Below are 26,348 nucleotides of genomic sequence, written 5' to 3'. Positions count from 1 at the left end.
ATTTCTGTAACTAACTTTCCTATCATGAAAACTTCTTTTTTTTAAAATCTGATAATATTACATTTCCACAAGTTGGATCTTCTGTAACCTAATGTGTGCTTGGGTGAGATCCAGCTGATTTTTATATTATGGCTGACAGCAGTAATTGCACTGGGGAATGAACAGTGGGGGAGGTGATTAAAGGAAGAAGAGGTAGAACTTTCAGTATGTTGCCATGGAAATTTTACTTAAAGTTCAAGGTAATTACCATCCTTGTCTCATTGTTTTGACTTTGGTGTAAAAAAAATCCTTTGCATGTGGTAAATTGAGATTATTTATGCACACAACTATTATTAGTTAGAACTTGCATTTAGATTATAGGAAGATGATGTGTGTTTAATGGTTGAGCATGGTCCAATCCTTTTTGGAAGGCATTTATGATTTTAAATAGTGAAATATTTAAACATTATATTTTGTGGTGATGCCTGCTCGTTGCTGTATACTTTTTAAAGACATAAAAGCATGTAAATTAAAATATTTAAAAACTGGTGACTAGCTTGGTCTCAGTTGGGATTATTTGGACAGTTTTTTTTGGTGGGAGCAAACCGGCACAAAGTTCTATTGTACGTAATAAAAGCTTTTTACTGTACCTCAGTACACGTGACAATGATAAACTAAACTGCTTTGCTTTATATTAGCTTTGTTAGCACAATTAACCAGCAAATGTTACCTTTTCTGGTCTGGATTGTAAATTTAATTCAGTAAGACATTTGAGAATTAATGTAAAATAAATTAAAATTGTTCTAGCCTTGTAATCTTTCAAGATGCCTATAGACTCATTTTCTTGCTGTTTGATCATGCAAGAGGTTATGGCTTCAATTATCTAATTTTTCCAATTCTCTCCCTTCCTCCTTTAAGGAGCTCCTCTTTACTGCTCCTCTTTGTCAGGTGCAGTCTGAACTTGAGTGATGACTTTTTTTGGATCATCAACATCTGAAACATTTAACTTGACAAAAGAAAATAAATGTGTAGGAAAGAACTGCAGATGCTGGTGTAAATCAAAGGTATACACAAAATGCTGGAGTAACTCAATGCAGGCAGCATCTCTGGAGAGAAGGAAAGGGTGACGTTTCGGGACAAGACCCTTCTTCAGACTAATAGAAAATAAATTATGGTTTCCAATCTAATGACTGTTGAGCAAGAATTAGATTCTTGGGTTATAATACTTAAAGTGCTTACACTCAATGCCATAACGCTATACTAAAACCTAACAATAAAGTGATTCCTGCATTGTTGTTACACCTATGTAAACTGCATCAGTTTGACCCAGCTTTCTATGATATACAGAATTCACTGGCAAGCAGAATGAAAAACAATGTTTGAATATGATGTCAAACAACGGTTACTTTCTTTATTGCCACATGATGAAAATTAAGTTTGGAACCTGCTGCAATAAGCGAGTTCGGTATTCCGACTGCACATGCCCAGGTCATAGGTCACTACAGATAAACATTGAAGAGTGTGGATCTGCTGTGTGTTATCTTTGGTTATCAGACCTTCGTTTCAGTGAGTACTTTATGCTTCATGCTGCTCCGTGGGGTCGTGGTTGGGGTCCATGGTCAGGCGCGGGTACGGGTCTCCGGTGCCACCACTGGACTGTTCTCCCCCTCTCCTCCCCCCCCCCCCCCCGGTGTCCTGTCCCCGTCCGTAGGTGTTGGGCCAGGCTCGCAGGCCGTGCCCCTCTCCCTGTCCAATGGCCATCGTGGGAGGGGGGGTTGGACTGGGCAGTCCAGCAGCGGCTCGGCAGTGCCCGCGGTGCCGGGGGCACGGGCTCAACCCGGATGCGGATGATGCGCGGGTCTGTGCGCGCTCTCCCCTGTCTCCCATTGGCATCTGCCCCCTCCTCTTGTTGTTACACCTGCTCTCTTGCTACTTGGCACCCCTGTTCCTCAGATGAAATATATTTTTACACATAAATCATGAATAGAAACATAGAACATAGAAACATAGAAAATAGGTGCAGGAGTAGGCCATGCGGCCCTTCGAGCCTGCACCGCCATTCAATATGATCATGGCTGATCATCCAACTCAGTATCCTGTACCTGCTTTCTCTCCATACCCCCTGATCCCTTTAGCCACGAGGGCCACATCTAACTCCCTCTTAAATATAGCCAATGAACTGGCCTCAACTCCATTCTGTGGCAGAGAATTCCAGAGATTCACCACTCTCTGTGTAAAAAATGTTTTCCTCATCTCAGTCCTAAAAGATTTCCCCTTTATCCTTAAACTGTGACCCCTTGTTCTGGACTTCCCCAACATTGGGACAATCTTCCTGGATCTAGCCTGTCCAACCCCTTAAGAATTTTGTAGGTTTCTATAAGATCCCCCTTATTCTTGAAAAATTTCCAGTCTGTCATGGACAAAATGTGACAAGGCATTCCGCACTGTGTGTGCAACCAGGATGACCTACTGATATTCACAGAGGGCATGGTAGAACATCTGGAAATTCTCGAGCAAGTTCTCACACGACTGAACTGCCACAATGTCAAACAGCGACAAAGTAAATGTGCATTTGCGCAGTCAGAGGTGGTCTACCTTGGATTCAAAGTAGACGCCAAAGGACTTTGCCCTGTGAAGGCGAAAGTTGAAGCAATAATGAATGCTCCAAAACTCAACAATGTGTCAGAGCTACGATCATTCCTTGGGATGGTGCAGTTCTATGCACGATTCCTTCCAGATTTAGCAACTGTGCTAAAGCCACTATATCATCTGCTACAAAAAGATGTGAAATGGACATGGGGAAAGAAACAGCAACGTGCATATGACATTTGCGAGGAAAACTTGACAAGTGACAAACTCCTTGTTCACTACGATATGACATGCGAAATAAAACTTGCTTGTGATGCTTGAAGTTATGGTGTAGGTGCAGTGATCTCCCACACAATGAATGACGGACAGAAAAAGCCTATTGCTTTTGCAACCCGCACCCTATCACCGAATGAACGCAATTATGCACCGAAGCACTCAGCATCGTGTTCGGAATCAAGAAATTCCATCAGTTTCTTCTCGGCAGACCATTCACCCTAGTGACTGATCACAAGCCACTTCTAGTGATACTTGGTCCCAAGTCAGCTATACCTTCCATGGCGGAATCAAGGATGCAGCGCTGGGCAATTTTGCTGTCCCAGTATGACTGCAAGGTTGAGTATAGAAGCTCCAAATGCAACGCAGTTGCAGATGCGTTGTCCCGGTTGCCCCATGAGAACTCTGACGTGGGAAATGAGAACTCAATCTACATGCTGCAAGTTGTAGATGAAGACCTTCCAGTGACAACAGAAATTGCAGCAGAAACAGAGATAGACACTGTGCTGAAGTGGGTCTATGAACGGTTGGACTGAAATCGATAGTGGATTGAACTCAGTTCTGAACTCAGAGCAGAAGCCTTTCCATAATCAACGCCATGAATTATCATGTGAGCAGGGATGAATTAAGTGGGTTACAGAATGGTTGTACCAGAGTCTTTGAGAAACAAAATTATGAATGAACTTCATGCCGAACATCCTGGCATAGTAAGCATAGTAAGCAAACTTCACCATCGTGAAGTTTGCAGACGACACAACAGTGATTGGGCTGATCACCAACGGTGATGAAACAAAATACAGAGCGGAGGTGCAGAACCTGGCGGACGGGTGCGCACGTAACAACTTGTCACTAAACACCTCCAAGACCAAGGAGCTGATTATTGACTTCAGGAGGTCCCATAATGGAGAATAGGCCCCAATCTTCATTTACGGGGACAGTGTGGAGATGGAGAGAGTGTCCAGCTTTAAGTTTCTGGGCACTCACATTTCAGAGGACCTCACATGGTCCACCAACACCGCTGCGCTGGTCAAAAAGGCACAGCAACGACTGTTCTTCCTGAGAACATTAAAAAAGACTGGTCTGCCCCAACAGCTGCTGTCAACCTTCTACCGCTGCACCACAGAGAGCATATTAACGTATGGCATCTCTGTGTGGTATCTCAGCTGCACGGAGGCGGAGAGGAGAGCTCTTCAGCGCGTCGTCCACAGAGCGCAGAGGATTATTGGGACACAGCTACCAGCCTTGGAGGGCATCTACCACACACGGTGCCTCAGGAAGACCGTCAGCATCCATAAAGACTCCTCACACCCTTGTAACGGACTGTTCGAACTACTTCCCTCCGGCAGACGTTACAAGGCCTTCTACGCCCGAACCTCCAGACTCAGAAACAGCTTTATTCCCAGAGCTATAGCGGCTCTGAACCGGCCCTGCTGAGTGCCCCCCACCCTCCCTGGACTGTCTCCCTCGGATGTTCACGTCACACATTTATTTTACTTTTCTTTTACATCGGTTGGAAGCTGCATACTAAATCTCGTTGCACTGATGTGCAATGACAATAAAATATATTATTATTATTATTACTATTATTATTATGAAGTCAATTGCCAGAAGTTTAGTGTATTGGCTTGGTATTGACAGTGACATTGAGTCACTGGTGAGCAAATGTAGCGTCTGCCAAAATTGCTGGAGTAAACCACCAAAAACACTACTGCAACCCTGGTCATGGCCAAGTAGACCTTTTCAGAGAGTTCATGTAGATTTTTGTGAAAAGAGTAATGATCACTTTCTGGTACGAGTAGATAGTTATTCCAAATGGATTGAGGTAAAGCATATGGGGTCACGCACGGCTACTGAGTGTACCATAGATGAATTGAGATCAATTTTTGCATGCCATGGTTTACCGGAAGAACTTGTTTCTGATAACGGGCCTCGGTTTCATTCAGGACGGTTCAAAGAGTTCCTGCAGCGGAATGGTGTAAAACACACACTTGTTCCCCCATACCATCCAGCCTCCAACGGGGCGGCAGAAAGGTCTGTTAGAATTGTTAAAGATGCTCTCAAGAAACAGGTTTTGCAGGGTAGTTCAAAGCTCAGCATGAAACATCGTTTGGCTAGTTTCTTGCTGAAGTACAGAACCACACAACACACAACAACGGGTTACTCACCTGTAGAACTGTTGATGAAGAGAAGGCCAAGAATACGCCTAAGTCTAGTTCAACCCAATTTGGCCTTGAGAGTTGAGCAAAAACAGTTAAGTCAAAAACGCCATTTTGACTCCCACAAAAAGGAGAGGTACTTCAAGCCAGATGAGCAGGTTCGTGTTCTCAGTCCTCCCAACAATTCCAGTCGAAACAAATGGGATGTTGGGAAAATAATGGAAGTGTGTGGAACAAAAAGATACTTAGTTGAAATTGGAGATAGGATTAAAAGTGTTCAAGTTGATCAAATGATTCCAGCCAAAGATGAACCAAAAACTGAGCATGAAGTCCTAATCCACAAGTTTTTATCTGAAAGTGAGCTGTAAGAGACAACTGTGATTGAAACACAAAGTTCAGTTAGTACAGACAAAGAACCAGATTCCTCTGGTCAAAGTCAGGGTACTAAAACAGAGCCAAACAAGCCAACAGTCGAGTCAACACCTATACCTGTTACACCTGTTACTGTTAGACGATCAGGCAGGATCCGTAAACCAGTTGTCAGATTAGGTTTGTAAGTTAAGTAACTCACTGTATAAGTAAAATGAAAATGTGTAGATATGTAAAATGAATATATTATGTTTATCATTTAAGATTTCATAAATACTGGTTTAAATCAAGTATCACAACAACAAAATTGTAACCGTGTACTTAGATTTAATACTTTAAAAAAGGAGAGCAGTGTAATGTATTCATACATATTCAGGGCTCGAAATTAACGGTTGCCCGGGTGCCACAGACTACTCAAAGTGCCGCCGGGCAACCTAAATGACTAGTCATTTTGCCCGGCTTAGCAACTTGGTTTATACCGAAGATAGACGCAAAAAACAGGAGTAACTCCACGGGTCCGGCAACATCTCTGGAGAAAAGGAACGTGACGTTTTGTGTCGGCGACGGTTGTGGGAAAGATGCTAAGTGTGGCGTGACGGAGGGTCGGAGCGAATGTCGGGCCCCGCACAGCAGCAGCAGCGGCGGCGATGGCTCCATCTCCTCCTCCTCCTCCTCCCTCCCCCCGCCCGGCCTGATAAAGGCCGCTGCTGCCACTCCGCCAACGGCGCTTTCAAAACAAACCCTTGGAGGAGGGAGGTGTCGGTCAGAAGCGGAAGTAGAGTAAGGGCGGGGGGGGGTGTGATTGGAGGAATGAGACGAGCCAAAACACTCGGCAGCCCTGCACCGCAGCCAGGACCGATCCCGTTCTCCGGCGCTGCAATCGCTGCCGAACCGCCACTGGACCATCCCCGTCCCCACCCGTGAGCCTCCACACACCCGGGGATGGCCAGAGACGTCGGGAGTCACACAGGCGCGGTGCCCCCAGGCCCACAGCCAGCGCAGAGAAGCAGCGCTAAACCCAGCTCAACACTGCCTGTCCCTGTCTGGATTGAGACATGACTGTAGGCGAGACAGGCAGAGTCAAAGATACTAGACGAGCTCCTCTAGTATCTTTGGGCAGAGTTGAGCTGAAATTACCGTTCACAGAAGCCTCCGAAGCCTCGCGCGTGCGTGTGAGTGTGCGCATGCCCGCGCGACTGCTAAGATATTCTGTCCGCGGTCCCCTCCATATTTTGGTTGCGGTTTCCGTGCCTGACGTGTTGTCCAAGGAGCGCTGGCCTTCCCACTTCCTCTGCCCCTTCCTCTCTCTCTCTCTCTCTCGTACGCCTCTCTCCACTCCCCTTATCCTGAGACCCCTCCTCTCCATCCCGCACTGATCCCCATTCCTGCCTATATTCAGTCCTCACTGACATCCCCTGTATCAATGCTCTTAATATGGAGTATCAGTACTGTTGTTATTTAATGAGCAACATTCACAACTATACGTTGGATTTATCCAGGTTTTACTTCTACAGTCAGTCATATACATCACAAATTTAGTCAGGAGATATTTCAGTTGAAATTTTAACATTAATTCTGAAGTGGGAATGATGGAAAAAGCGTTTATCAACAAATTTTTTTTTTAATGGTGCTTACAAACTGGGTATCTTCATTGCCACATACATCTAATTTGAATGTCCGGTAATGTGGCGTCTTGACACCTTTAAATATATTACCAAACATTTGTTGCATTTATGTCCTTTGGCCATCTCTTGTTAGTTAGTGTCATGTTTAACCTGTCAGATGGGTATAGTCAGTTTTAACAGCTATTATCATAAAATGCCTTTAGAAAATTCCTTGCAACCTGTATATTTTGTTGTGGATAAATTATGTGGGAAGCGAGAGTGTTTCTGTACCAATAGCAATAACGACCCATGCTATGGCCATGTTATGGTAATTTTTGGTCATTCACAGAAAACATGCTTGCATCAATCTGTAGTGTGCATGGTTAAGCTTATATGTTATCAAGGTCCAGGATTTATGGACACAGGTTGATCATACGCTGAATAATCCAACCACATTTTTGTTTGGAAGTGGAAAGAAATAATAAAAATTGCATTAATTGCAATGTGTAAAAAGAGTTGAGATACCGTATTATAAATTTGCTGCATGTCATTGTGGTATATATCATGTCTTAATTGGTGAATATGTTAGTTTGTGACTTTATTTGAAGCAGAAATAATATGTGAATGCTTAATTGAGAATGCTTCATAACTACGCACTTCGTCCGAGCACGCGTCATGCAAGCCATCTTAAATGACCACCTAAAATGTCATTTGGCAACCTAAAAAGCTGCCAAGGTTGCCCAGCTGGCAACAGGGAAAAAAAGTTAAACGAGAGCCCTGATATTCATGTATATGTTAATGAGTTGGTGTTCAATATTTAACAGGGAATGTTGGGTAATAAATCTCTCTCCCGTGATCCAGGCAACCAGCGTGTAAGTTGTTATTCATTCTGCCGTCCGGAATATAAAGCCCCTGTCCCACTTTCACGACCTAATTGGCGACCTCTGCCGAGTTTGCCCTTGACTCATACTCGCAGCATGGTCGCCACAAGGTCGTAGGAGGTCTTCATAACTCTTCCTCATGCTAGTGAGTGGTCTCCGTGTACTCGTGGCCTCAAGTATGTCGCGGCGTTTTTCCAGCCTGATAAAAAATGTCCACGAGTAAAAAAATGGTCGGCATGGAAAAAATTGATACTTTTTACTCATAGGTAGGTCGTGATGGTAGTCGTACGTAGTCGTAGGTCGGTAACTGGCCCGTGAAAAAAAATGCAAACATGACATCATTTTATCATGTGATAATTTTCCACTCGTAGCTAGTCGTAGTTGGTCTTAGGTGTGGAAGACTGAGGTAGAGGGGGGTCGTAGGAGGTCGGAGACATAGTCGTAGGAGGTCTTTTACTTCGGCAAGTCAACACGACCTTGACATTTTTTTCAACTCGTCTAGGATCTTCTAAACTCGTGGATTAGGTCGTCCAAGTTGCCCTTAACAACTCAAAGTAATTTAACTGTTCTTATGCGTGATCATTCATTAGAACTCTTGCAATAACTTGCCCGGATTCTTTTGTAGTGTGCTTTACTGTCTCGCTGTGGATTAGGAATCCTTTTGTGAAATAGGTGAAGGAATCTCATCTTGGATCAGATTTTTGTGAGAGATCTGGATCCTTCTGCAAATGTGACTCCAAATTGTTCCAGGTTTTTTGTTTGAAGCTCCATCATGGATGTTGAAAGGCATAGACAGTAATATTAAAATATGTACTTAACATATTTGTTGTTGCTTGCATAAAACTAATTTCTAATCTAGGATCCATGAATGGAATTGGCCATTCAGGCAGTAATTCTTTATCTGGAGAGTTGCGGAGCAGTATAGTATGAAAAGACTCATGCCTCATATCAAGATGAGTATTTAAGAACCTTGATATTAGCAGTCAAAGGGGGCAGCAGATATACCTTGGGCCCCAATTACCTTCTTAACATCACTTGCTCATTCCTTTCTCACGCCTTCTCTTGATCCCAGGTATGATCTTTCTTTGGCCAGTACGATTACCAAAATTCTCTGCATAAAACAGGCATGTGCATTGCACCTCACCATGCATAATTTCAATGTGTCGTGCTTTTATAGCTGCTGCTATAAATCAATCTCACTTGCTTTTTCTTTAGAAATTAAGGTAATTGACCATGAAAAAAAATCGGTGTTGTGCAATTGTAACAAAGACACATAGTGCTGGAGTAACTCTTTGGGATGGGCTGCCGGGGTCCCTGGTTGGATATGAAGGCGGCACGGTGGCGCAGCGTTGCTGCCTCAAAGCGCCAGAGACCTGGGTTTGAACCTGACCACGGGTGCTGTCTGTACGGAATTTGCACGTTCTCCCCGTGACCTGCGTGGGTTTTCTCCGAGATCTTCGGTTTCCTCCCACACTCCAAAGACATGCGGGTTCGTAGGTTAATTGGCTGGGTAGAAATGCAAATTGTCCCTAGTGTGTGTAGGGTAGTAATAGTGTGCGGGGATCGCTGGTCGGCATGGACTTGGTGGGCCGAAGTGCCTGTTTCCGCACTCTAGACAGATTTTAGATCTCTTGCAGTTGCTGAGGAAATTACCTGGGGATGGGATGGTTTTGGTAGGAAGGATTGAGAACCAAGAATTTGTGGTGGTCGCCGTCTCTGCGGAAAGGGGTAGGAAAGAGAAGATGTGACTGCGAGTGGGATCACATTGAAGAAAGGGGAAACGTTGGAGAATGATCATCATAATCATAATCAGTTAGCCAAGTATGCGTTGCAATATATGAGGGATTTGGTTTGCCATACAGTCATAACAAAAAAGCAACAAGACACACAACTACATAAAAATTGACATGAACATCCACCACAGCGGCTCCTCCACATTCCCCACTGTGGTGGAAGGCAATAAAGTCTTATCTTCTTTCCTCCTTTCCTCCCCGGGCGGGGGAGTCGAGCCATCCGCAGCCGGCGATCGAGCGAAAGTCCGCAGCTCCCGCAGGTTGGAGCACCAAAGGCCGACACCTGGCAAAGGGATTGTCCGCTCCGAGATGTTAAAGTCCACAGGCTCCACTGTTTTGGAGCTCTAGAAGTCCCAGCAAGAGGCAGCCAACTCCACGATGTTAGGCTGCAGTGCGGACGGGGATATAGCACGGAGGAAATTGCATCTCCGTCGAGGAAAGAGATAAAAAAGTTTCCCCCACCACCCCCCACATAATACAAAGCTAAAGATAAACTAACACGTACATTTTGCAACAAACTCAAACAGTAAGAAGGAAAAGACGATGACAGACCGTTGGTGAGGCAGCCATCACGTGTTGCCCCCTGATGTATTAGATGCGGAGGCGCAGGATGAAATGCAAGGACCAGGAGAACTCTATCCTTATTCCATCTTGGGGGAGGGGAGTGAGAGCTGAACTACGGGATATACACGAGACATGAGTGAGGGATACATCTATGACACCTTTAACAAAGAAAATTAGAGGAGTTAAAAGAGAGGTTGAGGGTGAAGGCATTCCACCAGGTGATGGAGAATGTTATTAGAGGGGAACTGATTGGATCTGTGTTCAAGGAAGATCAGGAGGGCCTGGAGACTTTCCTGGAGGGGAACGGAGATATAAACAAACTGGACGTCCAAGGGATAGATGAGGTAATGGGGGCCTAGTAATTCACATTTGTTAAAGTGTCGAAGAGTGTGTGAGGTGTTTCAGATGTAGGTTGGAAGAGATTGGACAAGGTGGGGACAAAGTGGAATAAAGATATTTGGAGATGGCTTTTGTGGGGCAGGAACAGGCAGAACCAATGAGTCTGCCAGGGCAGTCTTGTTGTGGATCTTGGGAAGGAGATAGAAACGGGAAGTACAGGGCCAGGGAACTATAAGGTCGGAGGCTGTAGAGAGGAGATTGTCAGAGGTGATGAGATGGGCATTGTCTGGGAGAGGGTGGCCTGTTGTTTGTCTGTGGGGTCATGGTCAAGGGGAAGGAATGAGGCGGTGACTGTGAGCTGGCACCTGGCCTCAGCATGTTTGAGGTCAGTCTGCCAAATTACAACAGCATCTTCCTTGTCGGTGGGTTTGATAATAATAATTGGATTTGTTACTGAGTCTGGAGGGCTGCATGTTCAGTGAAGGTGAGATTGAAGTGTGTAAGGGGAGTAGAGAAGCCAAGACGGTTGATGTGCCGCCATTTTAAATAAAAAGTTCCAGAGAGAGTAGTAGATCAGCAGGGGAGTCCATGAAGAGTGGAGAAGAGGATCATCACTGGCAAGCGAGGACTCCTTGCCAGTGAAAAATTCTAAATGCGATTCTAAATGTTTGTATAAAATGAAATTAGCTACCGTAAGTTTCTGGCAGAGTCGGGTATATTTATAGGGTAAATGTAATTATGGATATTGTATCTCATGGTTGTTGTTGTTGTTGTTGTTGTCTCACTCTTTTAGCTTACATTAGTGAGTGTGTTGAAATATACAATAATCTTTTTCCAAAGTCTTTTATTTAGTCTGACATATTTTATGTCTGGGTTGGAAGATTACATGACTGTTGTTTGGTGGAAACATTGCAATATAACTGAATGTATGACATGCCCTTTGGCCATATCATTCAAAGAATACATAAATATACAAAAGCTACTCTGTTCTTCATCTCAATCAACCCTCTGGACTATGTTGTTCTGTTGTCACACTACTGTCCAACAGTAAACATGAATGAGCCACAGGTTTATCCACTAGAAGGAACACCAACCATGTTTTTCCCAATTACAAATTTAGTTCCATAACTATCTATGTCCTTTCCTGCACACTACCTCTAAATGAATCTGAAGCTAAGCAACATTTTACCGTGCTTTTATTACTTTCAGATTTGATTACTTTGATACTTTACCTAGCCTTTAGTTTTCCAGCTTACATAAATCTGAAGTTATCCAAAAATTGCTGACTGGATCCTGTACACTATGCCCATTGCTTGAGTTCATCATCCTACATTGGTATTTTGCCTGCTAACCTTTTAGATTTAAAATGATGGAGTCTGAAGAAGGGTTTCGGCCCGAAACTTTGCCTATTTCCTTCACTCCATAGATGCTGCTGAACCCGCTGAGTTTCTCTAGCATTTTTGTGTACGATCAATTTCTGACTTCGCTCCACATCCTTGTCACTCGAATCTATTATCTTCCTTCATCACTGTTATCCCTAAAATATCTTAATTCTTAAATCCTAACTCAACTGAATTCTGCAGATCATTTTCCCCATCATTCACAGCCTTGCCCTCTGATGGAGAATTCCTAATCTTGAATTTCCTGCATACCTTTCTTTCTCTTTCTCTCTATCTTTCTTATGACCTTTGGCCAAACCTTTGGTTATACAGTGCCCTCCATAATGTTTGGGACAAAGACCCATCAATTATTTATTTGCCTCTGTACTCCACAATTTGAATTTTTGTAATAGAAAAAATCACATGTGGTTAAAGTGCACATTGTCAGATTTTATTAAAGGCCATTTTTACCCATTTTGGTTTCACCAAGTAGAAATTACAGCAGTGTTTATACATTGTCCCTCCCCCCCCCCCCCCCCCCCCCCCCTCCCCATTTCAGGGCACCATAATATTTGGGACACATTGCTTCACAGATGTTTGTAATTGCTCAGGTGTGTAATAATTGCCCCCTTAAAGCAGGTATAAGAGAGCTCTCAGCACCTAGTCTTTCCTCCAGTCTTTCCATCACCTTTGGAAACTTTTATTACTGTTTATCAACATGAGGACCAAAATTGCGCCAATAAAAGTCAACAAAGCCATTATGAGACTGAGAAACAAAAATAAAACTGTTAGAGACATCAGCCAAACTTAGGCTTACCAAAATCAACAATTTGGAACATCATTAAGAAGAAAGAGCGCACTGGTGAGCTTACTAATCGCAAAGTGACTGGCAGGCTATAAGACCTCCACAGCTGTTGACAGAAGAATTCTCGCTATAATAAAGAAAAATCCCCAAACACCCGTTTGACAGATCAGAAACGCTCTTCAGGAGGCAGGTGTGGATTTGTCAATGACCACTGTCTGCAGAAAACTTCATGAACAGAAATACAGAGGCTACACCACTCGATAACCACAAAATAGGATGGCCGGATTACAGTTTGTGTAGAAGTACTAAAAAGAGCACCGCAGTTCTGGAAAAAAGGTCTTGTGGACAGATGAGATGAAGATTAACTTGTATCAGAGTGATGGCAAGAGCAAAGTATGGAGGAGAGAAGGAACTGCCCAAGATCCAAAGCATACCACCTCATCTGTGTAACTCGGTGGTGGGGGTGTTACGGTTGCTGAAGGTACTGGCTCACTTATCTTCATTGATGATACAACTGCTGATGGCAGTAGCATAATGAATTCTGAAGTGTATAGACACATCCTATCTGCTCAAGTTCAAACAAATGCCTCAAAACCCATTGGCGGGTGGTTCATTCTACAGCAAGACAATGATCCCAAACATATTGCTAAAGCAACAAAGGAGTTTTTCAAAGCTAAATAATGGTCAATTCTTGAGTGGCCAAGTCAATCACCCGATCTGAACCCAATTGAGCATGCCTTTTATATGCCGAAGAGAAAACTGAAGGGGACTAGCCCCCAAAACAAGCATAAGCTAAAGATGGCTGCAGTACAGGCCTGGCAGAGCATCACCAGAGAAGACACCCAGCAACTGGTGATGTCCATGAATCGCAGACTTCAAGCAGTCATTGCATGCAAAGGATATGCAGCAAAATATTAAAACATGACTACTTTCATTTACATTACATTACTGTGTCCCAAACATTATGGCGCCCTGAAATGGGGGGACTATGTATAAACACAGCTGTAATTTCTATATGGTGAAACCAAAATGTATAAAAATTTGACAATGTGCACTTTAACTACATGTGATTTTTTTTCTATTACAAATCTCAAATTGTGGAGTACAGAGGCAAATAAATGAATGATGGGTCTTTGTCCCAAACATTATGGAGGGCACTGTATATCCAATATATCTACTTTTAGCTCGTGTCATTTCTATGAATAATGTGCCTTGGTATATTTTATAGTTTACCTGTATTGGAACAGGTGGAACAAGTGGCAATGAAACAAAATCCTTGCTGTCATTTTCAATTTTTAGTTCATCCAAAAAATTGTTATTATAGGCGGGTTCCTGATTTTTAACTTAAAATTCTAATTGGCAGTTGGCAAAGAGAAGGCAAATCTAGTTAACCAGAGATTATTATTTGGTACAGTTACTTTTGTTCTTGCCGTAAAGATAGATGCAATCTATTTTCAACAATTGCCAAATATTTCTAAATTGCCAAATATTGTTTGTCTCAATTATGTCTTTGTGTAACTTTTTGTGCAAGATCTGAATAAGTTCTGCCCTTCATGTATGATTATACAATTTTTCTTAACCTTGTTAGTTAACTCTTTAATGTTCTTTTCAGTTTAATTTCTGTGTGGAATCACATCAAACCCATGTGGCTTACTACACCTTAGCTTGCTAGTAACCAGTTTCTAAATCACAGGAGTTATTTAATAAACTATGACTGTGCAAATGGCGTATTGTTTAGTTTAGATTTTCTAAAGTATATTCAAAGGTGGAATATTTCACTAATATTATATGTATATTATTTGTAGATTCCTTGAGTGGCATAAGTGGGCGAATGCGAACAAAGAAAAGGCCAGCTATTCTCGAAACGGCAATGGATCCCCCCTTGAGGTCATCTGGAAGACAGGTGTTGTACAGACCTATTAAAACCAATATCTGTTGCACCTTTCAATTTAATTCAAATTGGAGCAGTGTGTTACCTTGGATTTTTAAAGATTTGAATTAAATTGAATGCCATTTTGCCTTTTGTGTTAATCCAATTTGCTACAAACCTTTAATTTTAAAAGAACGATGCACACAACTACAGGAACTATCGCCACAACTGGATGTTATAAATTACAAATTTTAGAGGTATACTGAAATTAACTTTAATTTAAAATAAAATCAAGATTTAAAAAACTTCTGTAGAAATGAGGGTACGATGTATAGTTTAAACATATATATTGATATGCAGTTCAGGATGATCACTGGGTTTCTGCAAGGCTGCAAATCTCCTCTTATGAATTTGTTGTATTTGTACAGAATTTGACCTTGTTCTCTATTGAAGATGCCATTTCCCATTGTTCTATTTGCAATCCCCAGACTTGGGAAGATGCAAGATGGATGTCATTGCAGCTTTGCAGATGGATGTGAGCTGTAGTAAGTGATATGCCACTAATGGTACATATGGTTTACATTCCATATTACTTTAAAGACACTTTAGAAGACTTAGTCCTTGATATATCTTAATACTTATTGCAATGTACTCCAGAATGTAATATTTAATAGTTAATTCTTTCATTTTGTAAAGTAATATCACTGCAAGTCCAGCAATTCACTAATGTATATTAATTCTACCTTTATTTGGGTTGTGATAAAGGTCAAAAGGAAAACGTTTGAAACTGAGGAAGAGGAAGACGGTTGTGAGAAAAAATATAGGAAATGTGAAAAGGCTGGCTGCACTGCAACACACCCTGTTTGCTTCGCAAGTGCTTCAGAAAGGCAAGTCAACTTGAATCTATAATTTTATTGCAAGAACATTTTATTACTATTTAATCATAAAATAGCAATAGGCCACATCAGGAAGTTCACACAGTTCACGGTTCAAGACAGTGCAATCCTCTTTGCCTCTCCTTATTTCCTTATGCTCCTCTAATTTATTCTCTCCCACACATCCATCAACTGCCTTTCATTCTTTTGCCATTTAATTACATAATTTAAAGCTCTCAAGATCTGGAAAGATTCCGGGTCTCTGAGGTAGTAGCATCATCCTCAACAATTCTAAAAAGTTCCATTGTATTGCTGATTCTTGAATAATAACATTAAAATGCATTGTAGATCCCAGTGCAATTTGAAGATTCAGGAAATAGAACTTACAGATTTTGAGTACAATAAATAACTATTTGGTCAGTGAAAATTATGCTGACTTTATTTCAAATTAACAGAAATCAAATGGTATTATCTAATCACCATATTCATTGACAACCCAGAACTGCAGAAAAACTTTTACAATTGACATTATATGTGCGCATTTTCTGAGGGTTTTATAAATCAAGATAAGATTTGGGGGTCTGTTTTCTTTCTCATATTTATTATTTGCCTGATTATAGTGAAAATCTGAAATATATTTTCAAAATTTCTTAGCAACCATTTTGAAAATGTCTTTCTTTTAAGTAAACCCTGTTTTCTTTATGTTTATACGATGTGGAATCTCCATTCTGTGTTTTTGTTCGTAAGCTTAATTTGAGGACTACTAAGAAATACTTGGTTGTTGATTGAGGGAAAATAAATATTTTCTCGACTCGTCTGTTCTAGTATTATGTAGTTTTTCAATTTGGAAAGGGTAGGGAATCTTTATCTTTGCCTTTCCCACCAAGTCATTGGAGTGCAGTGGAATATTGGAAGAGATAATGTATAAGTGGCAAAGGCTTGGATATAGATTCAAACTGCATTCATTTCGGTATGTTTTTGCCAACCTTCAAGCAGATGAGTGCAGGATTAAAATAACACAAGAATCTCACCACTAGCCAGAACAAAGCAGCCTCGTTGACTGCTTCCCCATTCACCATCTTAAACATATACCACTGTCACCCAATGATTTCTGTATGCGTCATCAATAAAAGCCATTGTAGTTACTCACTCAAGGGTATTGAAACAGTACTTTCAATTATGACCTCTCTCATCAAGGTTCACAAAAGCTTCAGGTGACTGGAAACACCACCATTTGTAGGTTCCCTTCTAAATTGCATTCCATCCTGACTTGAAAATATATTGCAGTTCCCTCATTGCTGCTGGGCATAATGAATCCTGGCAGCATTCTAGGTGTATCTTTGCCAGAAAGGCTGCAGCAGATTGAGATAGAAACCCATTGCTACCATCTTCTCATGCAGTTCTAAACAGTAACTGCTGGCTATGCTGCCTAGATCCCTAAAATGAATAATTTAAAGAAAAATTTGGGACTTTCCTGACCTATGAAGAGATTATATTTTACATATTTCCGTCAACTTTCCCCTGTCCCCTTCCCCCCGATGACATGATTCACCAGCCCACTTGGGGAATTACCAATATACAATTAAGCTCCCAACCCACATGTTTTTGGGACATGGGAGAAAACCCAAGCAGCGCAGGAAGAATAAGCAAATTCAATGCAGACAACACCAAACCGGATCATTGGAACTGTAAGACAGCAGCTCCACCAGCTGTACCACTGATGGTACTCCCATCAAATTCTCCAATCAGTCAGTAATGTTATTCCACTTCATCCTTCCACAAATCCATATGTTGCTTTAATTTGCATATACCTTAATTAAAACTGATGTGAAATGTATTTTGGATCTCACGCTGAAATTAACTATCTTTTACGCAAATATCTTGAGCTCCTATCAAAGACGTCATTTTCTTGCCTTTGTATAATCAGATTTTGTGATCATTTGATCTGAACCAAACTGTTCACCATGCTGGTCACTTTATCTATGCTTTACTTTAAGGTTTAACTTTCCTAATATTCTCCTGGGCGGTCTCCAGTTTTCCATCCTCTATGGTCTTGGCTCTGCTGCTGATGTTCAATAACCTCACTGAGTTTTGTTTACCATCTGTACTCCTGTCACTCTGCATTGATTCTTCATCCACCACTAAGGCAAATACATTTTTTTTTTAAATCCCGTCGTACATCATTTTATGCTCCCGACCCTCATAAATCCATTCCAGTCCTGCAAGTGAGAAATTTGCTCCACTTTTTGGGGCTTTTTACTTTCTAGTCACTTGTCCCTTCAGCTTGTTAGGGACTAAGTTCTGAAATTTTCTCCTTACTACATTCCTTCTCAAGGCTTTCATAAAATGTAATTTTTTTAATGCTTTTGTTGTCTACTTGGTAAGATCCTTGGTGTCACTTTCAATCTGATTATCTTCTGTTGAGTGCTTTGGTGTATTTTACTGTCGCGTTTGATTGCATTTTGTTACTGAGCGTCTCCTAGTTCTGCTCATGTCTGTCATTGACATGCTGCAAGGGCTTTCAAAGTCAAAGTCAATTTTATTTGTCACATGCACATTACATGCAGTGAAATGAATTTGCCAGCAGCGATACAGTTAAAAGAACACACAATACATGATAAAATTTGACATAAACATCCACCACAGCATTCTTCACTGTGGTGGAAGGCAACAAAGTTCAGCCAGTCCTCCTCCCTTGATCACCCGTGGTCGGGACCATAGACCCCCCCCCCCCCCCGCTACAGATGGCCCTCGATATACAGGCCCTCTCTGAAACTCCGACGTTGGGACGGTGAAACGCACTCCGCAGCTTGAAGGTCCCGAATCAGCACTTTCCTACCGGAGTCCGCAGCTTCAGGATGTTATAGGCCACAGGCCGGCGGTTGGAGCTCTTCTCCGGCGATGCCTAGCGAGGGATCCCAAGCTCTGGATGGTAAGTCCACGCCAGGCCCGCGGCTAGAAGCTCCACAGACCACAGCCCCATGATGTCAATGACACCAGGCCAGCATTCGGAGCACTCCTCTCTGGCGACCCCCGGCAAGGGTTCGCCCGATCCGCGATGGAAAATCTATGCTGCGCCTGCTGCCGATTCCCCGGGCCCGACTCCGGGAAAGGCCGCTCCCATCCATGATGTTAGGCCGCATGGTAAAGTCGCCTCTCCGTGGAGGAGGGAACCGAAAGCGGTTTCCCCATCTCCCCTCCCCCCCACCCTCCACATAAGACATACCGAGAGACACTCAAACTGACAAATTTCACACCAAAATAAACAAAAAAAGTAGAAATGACGAACACGCTGCTGGCAGGGCAGCCGTCTCGTAGCGCCAAATTTCATCATGGTATGAGTTTAAATATTGCACCTTTTATCATTTATTAGGTTGGAAATTTGGAAATGTAACTGCTAAGTATTTATCTTTTGTAGGTGTGCTAAAAATGGCTACACATCACGCTGGTACCATTTATCTTGTGGGGAACATTTCTGCAATGAATGCTTTGACCATTGTTACCGCAGGTAAATTTCTGGAGATTTTGCCTTTTTTTGAATTTTACCATTTAAAAAAAATAAAAATGCTTAACATAGCTTTGAGAGACTTGTAGGCATTCCTGTTTTTAAGCCTCTCCACCTTGAATGAGGTCACAAAATGTTGTATTTGGACTAGTCTCCTTAATTATTTTGGAAGCCCGCAGTTTCAAATTCAATGTTTCCATTTGTAAACTTTTGGGATTGATTCCACAAATGACATCAGGATTGCTTGACTGGTGGTGGGAGGAAATATTGAGGATTGTTACTTCCAATTGCTATTCAAGAGAGGTTGTATAGATCTTGGGCACAGTGATGCTACTGTGGGCATCATGTAGCGGTGATGTTCCTAGACAATTTGTAGTGTCGTGTATGACCCTCCAACCCAAGTTTCAAATTTCTTACCTTGCATTTTTTCTATTGACGGATTGTTGTGTCTCTGTGTCTCTTATTGATGAACCCTTAAAACCATTTGTTCATCTCAATCTTTGATCACTTGTATAAGAAGGAACTGCAGATGCTGGAAAATCGAAGGTAGACAAAAATGCTGGAGAAACTCAGCGGGTGAGGCAGCATCTATGGAGCGAAGGAAATAGGCGACGTTTCGGGTCAAGACCCTTCTTCAAGAATGATGTGGGTGGGGGGGGGGGGGGGGTTGGCGGGAAGAAGAAAAGAAGAGGCGGAGACAGTGGGCTGTGAAGGGGAGGGGAGGGTAGAGAAGGACAAAGCAGGGACTACCTAAAATTAGAGAAGTCAGTGTTCATACCGCTGGGGTGTAAACTACCCAAGTGAAATATGAGGTGCTGCTCCTCCAATTTACAGTGGGCCTCACTCTGGCCATGAAGGAGGCCCAGGACAGAAAGGTCGGATTCAGAATGGGAGGGGGAGTTGAAGTGTTGAGCCACCAGGAAATCAGGTTGGTTATTGCGAACCGAGCAGAGGTGTTGGGCGAAGCGATCGCCAAGCCTGCGCTTGGTCTCACCAATGTAGAGCAACTGACACCTAGAGCGGCAGATGCATTAGATGAGGTTGGAGGAGGTGCAGGTGAACCTCTGCCGCACCTGGAAAGACTGCTTGGTTCCTTGGATGGAGTCAAGGGGGGAGATAAAGCGACAAGTGTAGCATTTCCTGCGATTGCAAGGGAAAGTGCCAGGAGAGGGGGTGGTTTGGGTGGGAAGTGACAAATTGACCAGGGAGTTACGGAGGGAGCGGTCTCTGCGAAAATATATGACTTGTTAGTTTTGCATCTTGTATCTTCAACAAGCTCCAACTCATCCAGCATTCTTGTATTTTATCATATCATCTGTTTATTCGGTAAATCTGTATATTTTGGAGCCTTAACAACTTGTATCCTTTTATTTTAAGCCTTATTGCATTGTCTGTAACGTAGTTCTATGTCTGCAACTTTCATTATCTTTCTGTGTTGCTTTATCTTCAACCATCTCATGAATGTCCCTACCTTGCAAAACCATTGGCGATATCCTTAATTATTTGTTGAATCCTTCATTATAACTTTTGTGTATGTTCCTTTAAGTTTCACATTTGGACCCTTTTGTACCGTTTTTAATTAAACCTTTGGCCATCCCTTCCCGATCTTGCTACGTTTGTGTAGGCACAATTTCCTCCTCATTTTGTGAAGCATCTTTGGATTTCATTTCCATGCAGAATAAATTTATAATTCTGATATGGCATGGCATATGTTATAGAATGTTGCCACCTGCTAATGGACAGTTGTAATTCTACTGAAATTGGAGTCCTGATTTTGATTTACTTCATCCTAAGAGAACTGAATTAAGAAAACAGATTGACTGCTTGAAATGTAACAATACAAGAAATAAAGCCACTTGATGAGGCCATTTGACTACTCAGTCCTACTCTGCCATTCAGTCTTATTCTAGGCCTAGGTCCACATTCCCATTCAATGCCTGGTGTTTAGTATAGCTGCTAAAACTTTGTCCTCTAATCCTGTAGTCCAGTCATTTATTCTTCATTTACTCACAAGGCTGGGCCCTTAAAGCAGCCTTGCTTATATTGATTGATAAATTGCCTAATTTACCAATTTACAAACCAAATTTCTCAGTTTTAAACTGTATTTCCCCTGTGACTTACTCACCTTTCCCTGTGGCTTCAGCCAATTAGCTCTTCTCCCTGCTTCTCTTTGTTGCTGCTTGTCCAAGATCCACGTAAGCTCTGGGCTAACTCTGGATGCTTTTTGGCGCTCTTTTTAAACTGTTTCCCCCCCCCATGTGTCCCAAACATTATAGTGCCCTGAAATGATGGGGGGGGGGGGACTATGTATAAACACTGTTGTAATTCCTACATGGTGAAACCAAATGTATAAAAATACCCTTTATTAAAATCTGACAAAGTGCACTTTAACCACGTGTGATATTTTCTATTACAAATCTCAAATTGTGGAGTACAGAGGCAAATAAATAAATGATGGGTCTTTGTCCGAAACATTACGGAGGGCACTGTGCTACTGTCAAATAACCCAGTCTCTCCATTTAATTTAAATAGTATGAAGCTTCACACTGAAGAGCAATATTGTGCAGCAAAAACACAAACTGCTAGAAGAATTCAGTGGGCCAAGCAGCATGTGTGAATGCAAAGGGATAGTCGACTATGCACGATCTTGGACCGAAACAAATCTGCCTCCACAGATGCTGCTTGACGTGCTGAGTTGCTCCAGATTATTTCTGCTGTCCTCTTGTTTCCAAAGTGCAATAAAATGCTGATACTCCTAGACTATTGGGACTTTGGCACTGATGGATGGGCTAATTCCTGGGACATTGAATGTTACTCTATTGATTCCGAATATACCTTTAACTTGTTTTTTAGTTGTGACATAGGAGTTCAATAAATTTTCCAATTAACCGAGTGAGCTTAAGGGAGGAAGGGATACAAGGTCCTGGTGTATTTAAAGGCATGAAGGGATACAAGGTCCTGGTGTGTTTAAAGGCATGAAGGGTACTGGACTTAGGTGGGCCCCATGCTGAATCATCTAGATTTCTGACCAATTGGATAGTGAGTTATCAAAATTTTACTCTATCTCATTAGTATTATGTTCGATGATGAAAACATATTCCCTTTTACTAATGTATAAGTAAATGTTTTATTGTTCCTTAGCCATAAAGATGGATATGAAAAATATGCTACCTGGAAAAGAATTTGGACCAGCAATGGCAAAACTGAACCTAGCCTCAAAGCATTCATGTCTGATCAATTGGTCCCTTTCTGGGTAAGTTCAATAAATAAAAATAAATATTCAAGTTAGTATTCTGATGCTGATTGAAGAAGGGTCCACAAAAAAAATTACACCCTATTAACTTTGACGAATTTAACATTTTTTATTGTAAACTAAACAAGGGTAGAGCTGCAGAACTAATCTATGAAAGTGAGTGACTGTTGATCGGGTAATTTATAATATTTTCAGAAGTGTATCTTGAAGTAAATGCCTGTATGATAGAAGGTAGACAAAAATGCTGGAGAAACTCAGCGGGTGAGGCAGCATCTATGGAGCGAAGGGAATAGGCAACGTTTCGGGATGAGACCCTTCTTCAGATACTGATTTATATATGTATATTTTACTGCTATTGAAAATTCCCATTGGAATTAAGAACTTCAGTTGGGAAAAAAAAAACTGAGGAATAAACCTAAGGGCATAGATTTCCTTGACATCTTTAGCACTTTTGGTTATTGCCAATTTTAGTTGTTTAAATAGGTTGAAATCTATCATTGCTCAAACAGTTGCGACCACTTCACAGCCTTTTCTCGTGTCCTGAAATGAAAGTTTTCCCACATTTATAATGTTTCCTTGATGCTGGTCAAATCAATACTCTGAATAAATTATACATTAGTGTTTCTGCACCAATTGATGACATGTGATTGATTGTTTGTAACAGGTACAATGTTCAAAGCCCAATTGTGCAAAATGGCGCCAATTAACAAGAGATATTCAGATGACAGCATCATCAGCAAAAACATACCGCTGTGGCATGAAAACCCATACTACAGTTAAGGTGAAGGATTACATTTATAATCAAGTATATTGATACTGGAGGTTTTTGATAACGTTTTAGTGTGGTGAGAGAATGTTAGTGTGTTGATTCGTCATCTTCTATTGCATGTTTTGTTCTGCTCTTGTTATTTATGTATATTTTCAGGTAGCCATTTTAATTCAACATGTATCTTGTAAGATTACAACTAAGTTGAGCGTCAATCAACATTCGTTTAGTCCAATTTTTGGTAAAATGCTACAAGAACAGTTTAAAGAAGGGGATTGCTTTTATAGATTGAGTTTAATGTTAGGTTCCGTAGTTTAACAACTGCCCTCTAGAATAAATTAAATGGCTTAAAAATTTTAAGCAGTGAGATTGAATGTATGAAACAGTAATCAATTTATATTTGCCTGAATTCTATGCTTTCCATAAATTCCATTTCTTGTTTGAAAAATTGACAATTGTGTGGGTTCATCAATAAACGGGAATTGGAGCTGTACATTAGTTTAGTTTAGAGATATAGCGTGGAAACAGGCCCATTGGCCCACCGAGTCCACACCGATCAGTAACCTCTCACATTAACACTCACACCGGGGACAATTTACATTTATACCAAGCCATGCCAATTAACCTACAAACCTGTACATCTTTGTAATGTGGGAGGAAACTGAAGATCTTGGAGAAAACCCACACGGTCACAGGAAGAATGTATAATCTCCGTACAGACAGCGCCCGTAGTCGGGATCGAACCCCGGTCTAGGCGATATAAGCACTGTAAAGCAGCAACTCTACTGCTGTGCCACCATGCAGCCCTGGTTATTGGGTATTGGTGTTTATTAGAAGTAGCCTTATTGAGAAGACACAGTTTGTACTTGGATACCCATTCATTATATAGTAGTGTGGCATCTGTAGATGTACTGGGAGTTGGCTGCCTGCCATTATGTTTGATTTGGATTGGTAAATAGTGGTACGAAAAGATGACGGATGTGTATGGGTATTAAACAACATTTGCCTTTAAATTTAACGTTACTATTTAACAAATGGTGAATAGAGAAGATGGAGAACCATAGACCAATTAACATGCTGTCTATTATCACCAAAATGCCTGTCTTTTATTAAGGGCATCATACCTGAACACTCAGACAGAAAATTATGTTATTAGGTTCTAGTTAATATGGTTTTACAGGGAGTATCCTATTTGACTAAGTTTTTTTTAATGAATCTAATGAAAGGATACCAATGGATGTAGAATATCTGCATTTTTAAAAGGCATTTGATAATACACTTAAGTGGGTCTGTCTTAAAATAGAGGTCTCAATTACATTTTAGTGTGGCTAGAGTATTTGATAAAGGGGACAGATAGTTAAAATTAGTTCCTTTTTGGTTAGCAGGGTGGTTTCAGTGGGTCGCCACAGCGATTGGTACAGGCCCCTGGGATATTCAGAATTTAGGTAAATGGATTGTGCAACTTACCCAAGATTGCTCTTCATACAGTGGTAAGTGGGAAATTGAGGAGGACTTGCTCTGCAAAGAGGTTGGATAAGTTGAGGAATTGAGTAAAAAGGTTAAAGATGGAGTGTAAGGTGGGGAAATTAAGTTGTAGAATATGTTGATCTGATGGGCATGTGGACATGAGGAAAAAGGTCAAATATGATCTTACTGAATATCCAAGCAAATCTCTGAAGTCATTTGTGTTTTTGTATTCTTGTGCTCAAAGAGAAAATGTATCTTCTCTTTTGCATCCATTCAGAGTGAAAATACAGACCCCTGCTCTTTGTCCGAAGACTTGGTAAGTGTAATGGTTACAAGCCAGGAGCTTTGTATCACCAATGAACAACCCTAGGATGCATTTATATAGTGGCCTTAACATTGTGAAATTTACCCAAGGTATTTTGCAAGAGCATTAATAAATAGAATTTGCCTTTGAGCCACAAAAATATATTGGGACAGACATCAGACATGTCAAAAACATTTGTTAAAGTAATAACTTTGTAAGAATGGTAGAGTGGTTTAGAAAGGTTTGTATTGAATCTTTGTGTCTAAATGAATGAACGTATGTTTACCAATACAAATTGGACCAGGCCAGAATTGGGAAGCGTGGTGATTGAGAAGGTTTGTAAAACGAAAGAAAGGTCTATGGAACGGAGCATGAGGATGTGGGAGGCTTTGAAATCAATGAGAATTTGGAAATTGTGTGTGGGACTGGGTATTTATTTAGTTGAGTGAGCATTATGGCAGTGCTGGGTGAACAGAAATTCAATGGGAGGATATGAAAACTTTGAATAACTTTATATAGGGACAGAGACGCGAGGTCCTCTACAGAGTGTAGAGATACTCCATAAAAAACAGCACATTCTGGTGAGACTCAGCAGGTCAGACAGCATCTGTGGGAAGAGAAACGGTTAAAGTTTCAAGTCTGAGACCCTTCAGAATTGAAGTTAAGTAAAACACATTAGTCTTAGTACAGCAGCAGAGAAGGTTGGGAAGGGCAAAGGGTGGAACGAGGAGGATGTATGTACCAAGGTGAAACGACTGAGGGTGAACCTTGTGTCTTGTTCAACCTCAGTGGTTTCACCTTATTGTGGTCATTTCCTTTGTTCCAGCCATTGCTCGCTCACAAAACAAATTTGCTTTCTCCCTTTTCTCATGAGTAAAGGTCTTCGACCTGGAACGTTAACTTTTTTTTGTTAGATGCTCCCTGACCTGTGTTTTTCCAGCATTTTCTGATATTTTTATTTCAGATTTTCAGCATCTTCAATGTTTGTTTATTTTCATAGGAATGCTTGTAGTTTGTAATTTGAATGCTTTGATACCGTAGAGCAGAAGTGATCATTAAGAGTGGGATATGCTGATTACATGTACATTTTATACTGTATGATCAGCAACATTGCCAACTTTGTACTTTCACTTTCTCTAATCAACAGTATTTCAATGGCCTATACAGATATTTCTGTGTATTGCAGAATGAAAAACGTTTGCCATTTAGTATGGATAATGTCTGAAAATGCGAAAATGTTTCATCTGACTAATCTTAAAAATTGAACCCATTAAAGAGTCATCTCTGATGAAACCAGTTTGAAATCATGTACAGGTGCACAACCTTTTATCCGAAAGCCTTGGGACCAGACACTTTTCGTAATTCAGAATTTGTCGGTCTTCGGAATGGAATTTTTTTAGCGTAGATTTTAATGGCTGGCTCAGTGGTAGAGTGCTCGGCTCATATCCGCAAGGTCGCGAGTTTGCGCCTTGATCCTGGCAGTTACTCGATCGCGAGTTTGAGTCTTCAATGTCGTTTTTTCTTGCAGAATAAATGTTTGTATGAAATACAGTGTAGGAGAAGTGTACTGACTGTGT

At 41.4% G+C, this 26,348-nt stretch overlaps 1 protein-coding gene across 4 annotated transcripts in view; it reads left to right on the top strand.

Annotated features, from left to right (window-relative positions):
• Nucleotides 1-26,348, top strand: part of kdm1b (lysine demethylase 1B) — a 72,792-nt gene that overhangs the window by 8,760 nt on the left and 37,684 nt on the right. For 3 of the 4 annotated variants that reach the window (XM_033013755.1, XM_033013738.1, XM_033013764.1), the window contains exons 2-7: nt 14,537-14,634; nt 15,367-15,488; nt 18,895-18,984; nt 22,123-22,234; nt 22,899-23,015; nt 24,745-24,783. In XM_033013755.1, the coding sequence (XP_032869646.1) occupies nt 14,537-14,634; nt 15,367-15,488; nt 18,895-18,984; nt 22,123-22,234; nt 22,899-23,015; nt 24,745-24,783 (578 nt within the window). Of the gene's footprint in view, nt 1-10,076; nt 10,096-14,536; nt 14,635-15,366; nt 15,489-18,894; nt 18,985-22,122; nt 22,235-22,898; nt 23,016-24,744; nt 24,784-26,348 lie in introns of those variants that run through there. The other variant, XM_033013747.1, reaches the window with a different exon arrangement.

Source organism: Amblyraja radiata, chromosome 2 (genome assembly GCF_010909765.2).
Source record: "Amblyraja radiata isolate CabotCenter1 chromosome 2, sAmbRad1.1.pri, whole genome shotgun sequence".
Classification (NCBI taxonomy): Eukaryota; Metazoa; Chordata; class Chondrichthyes; order Rajiformes; family Rajidae; genus Amblyraja; species Amblyraja radiata.
The sequence above is the reverse complement of the archived record's forward strand: the minus strand, read 5'-3'. Positions and strand labels throughout refer to the sequence as shown.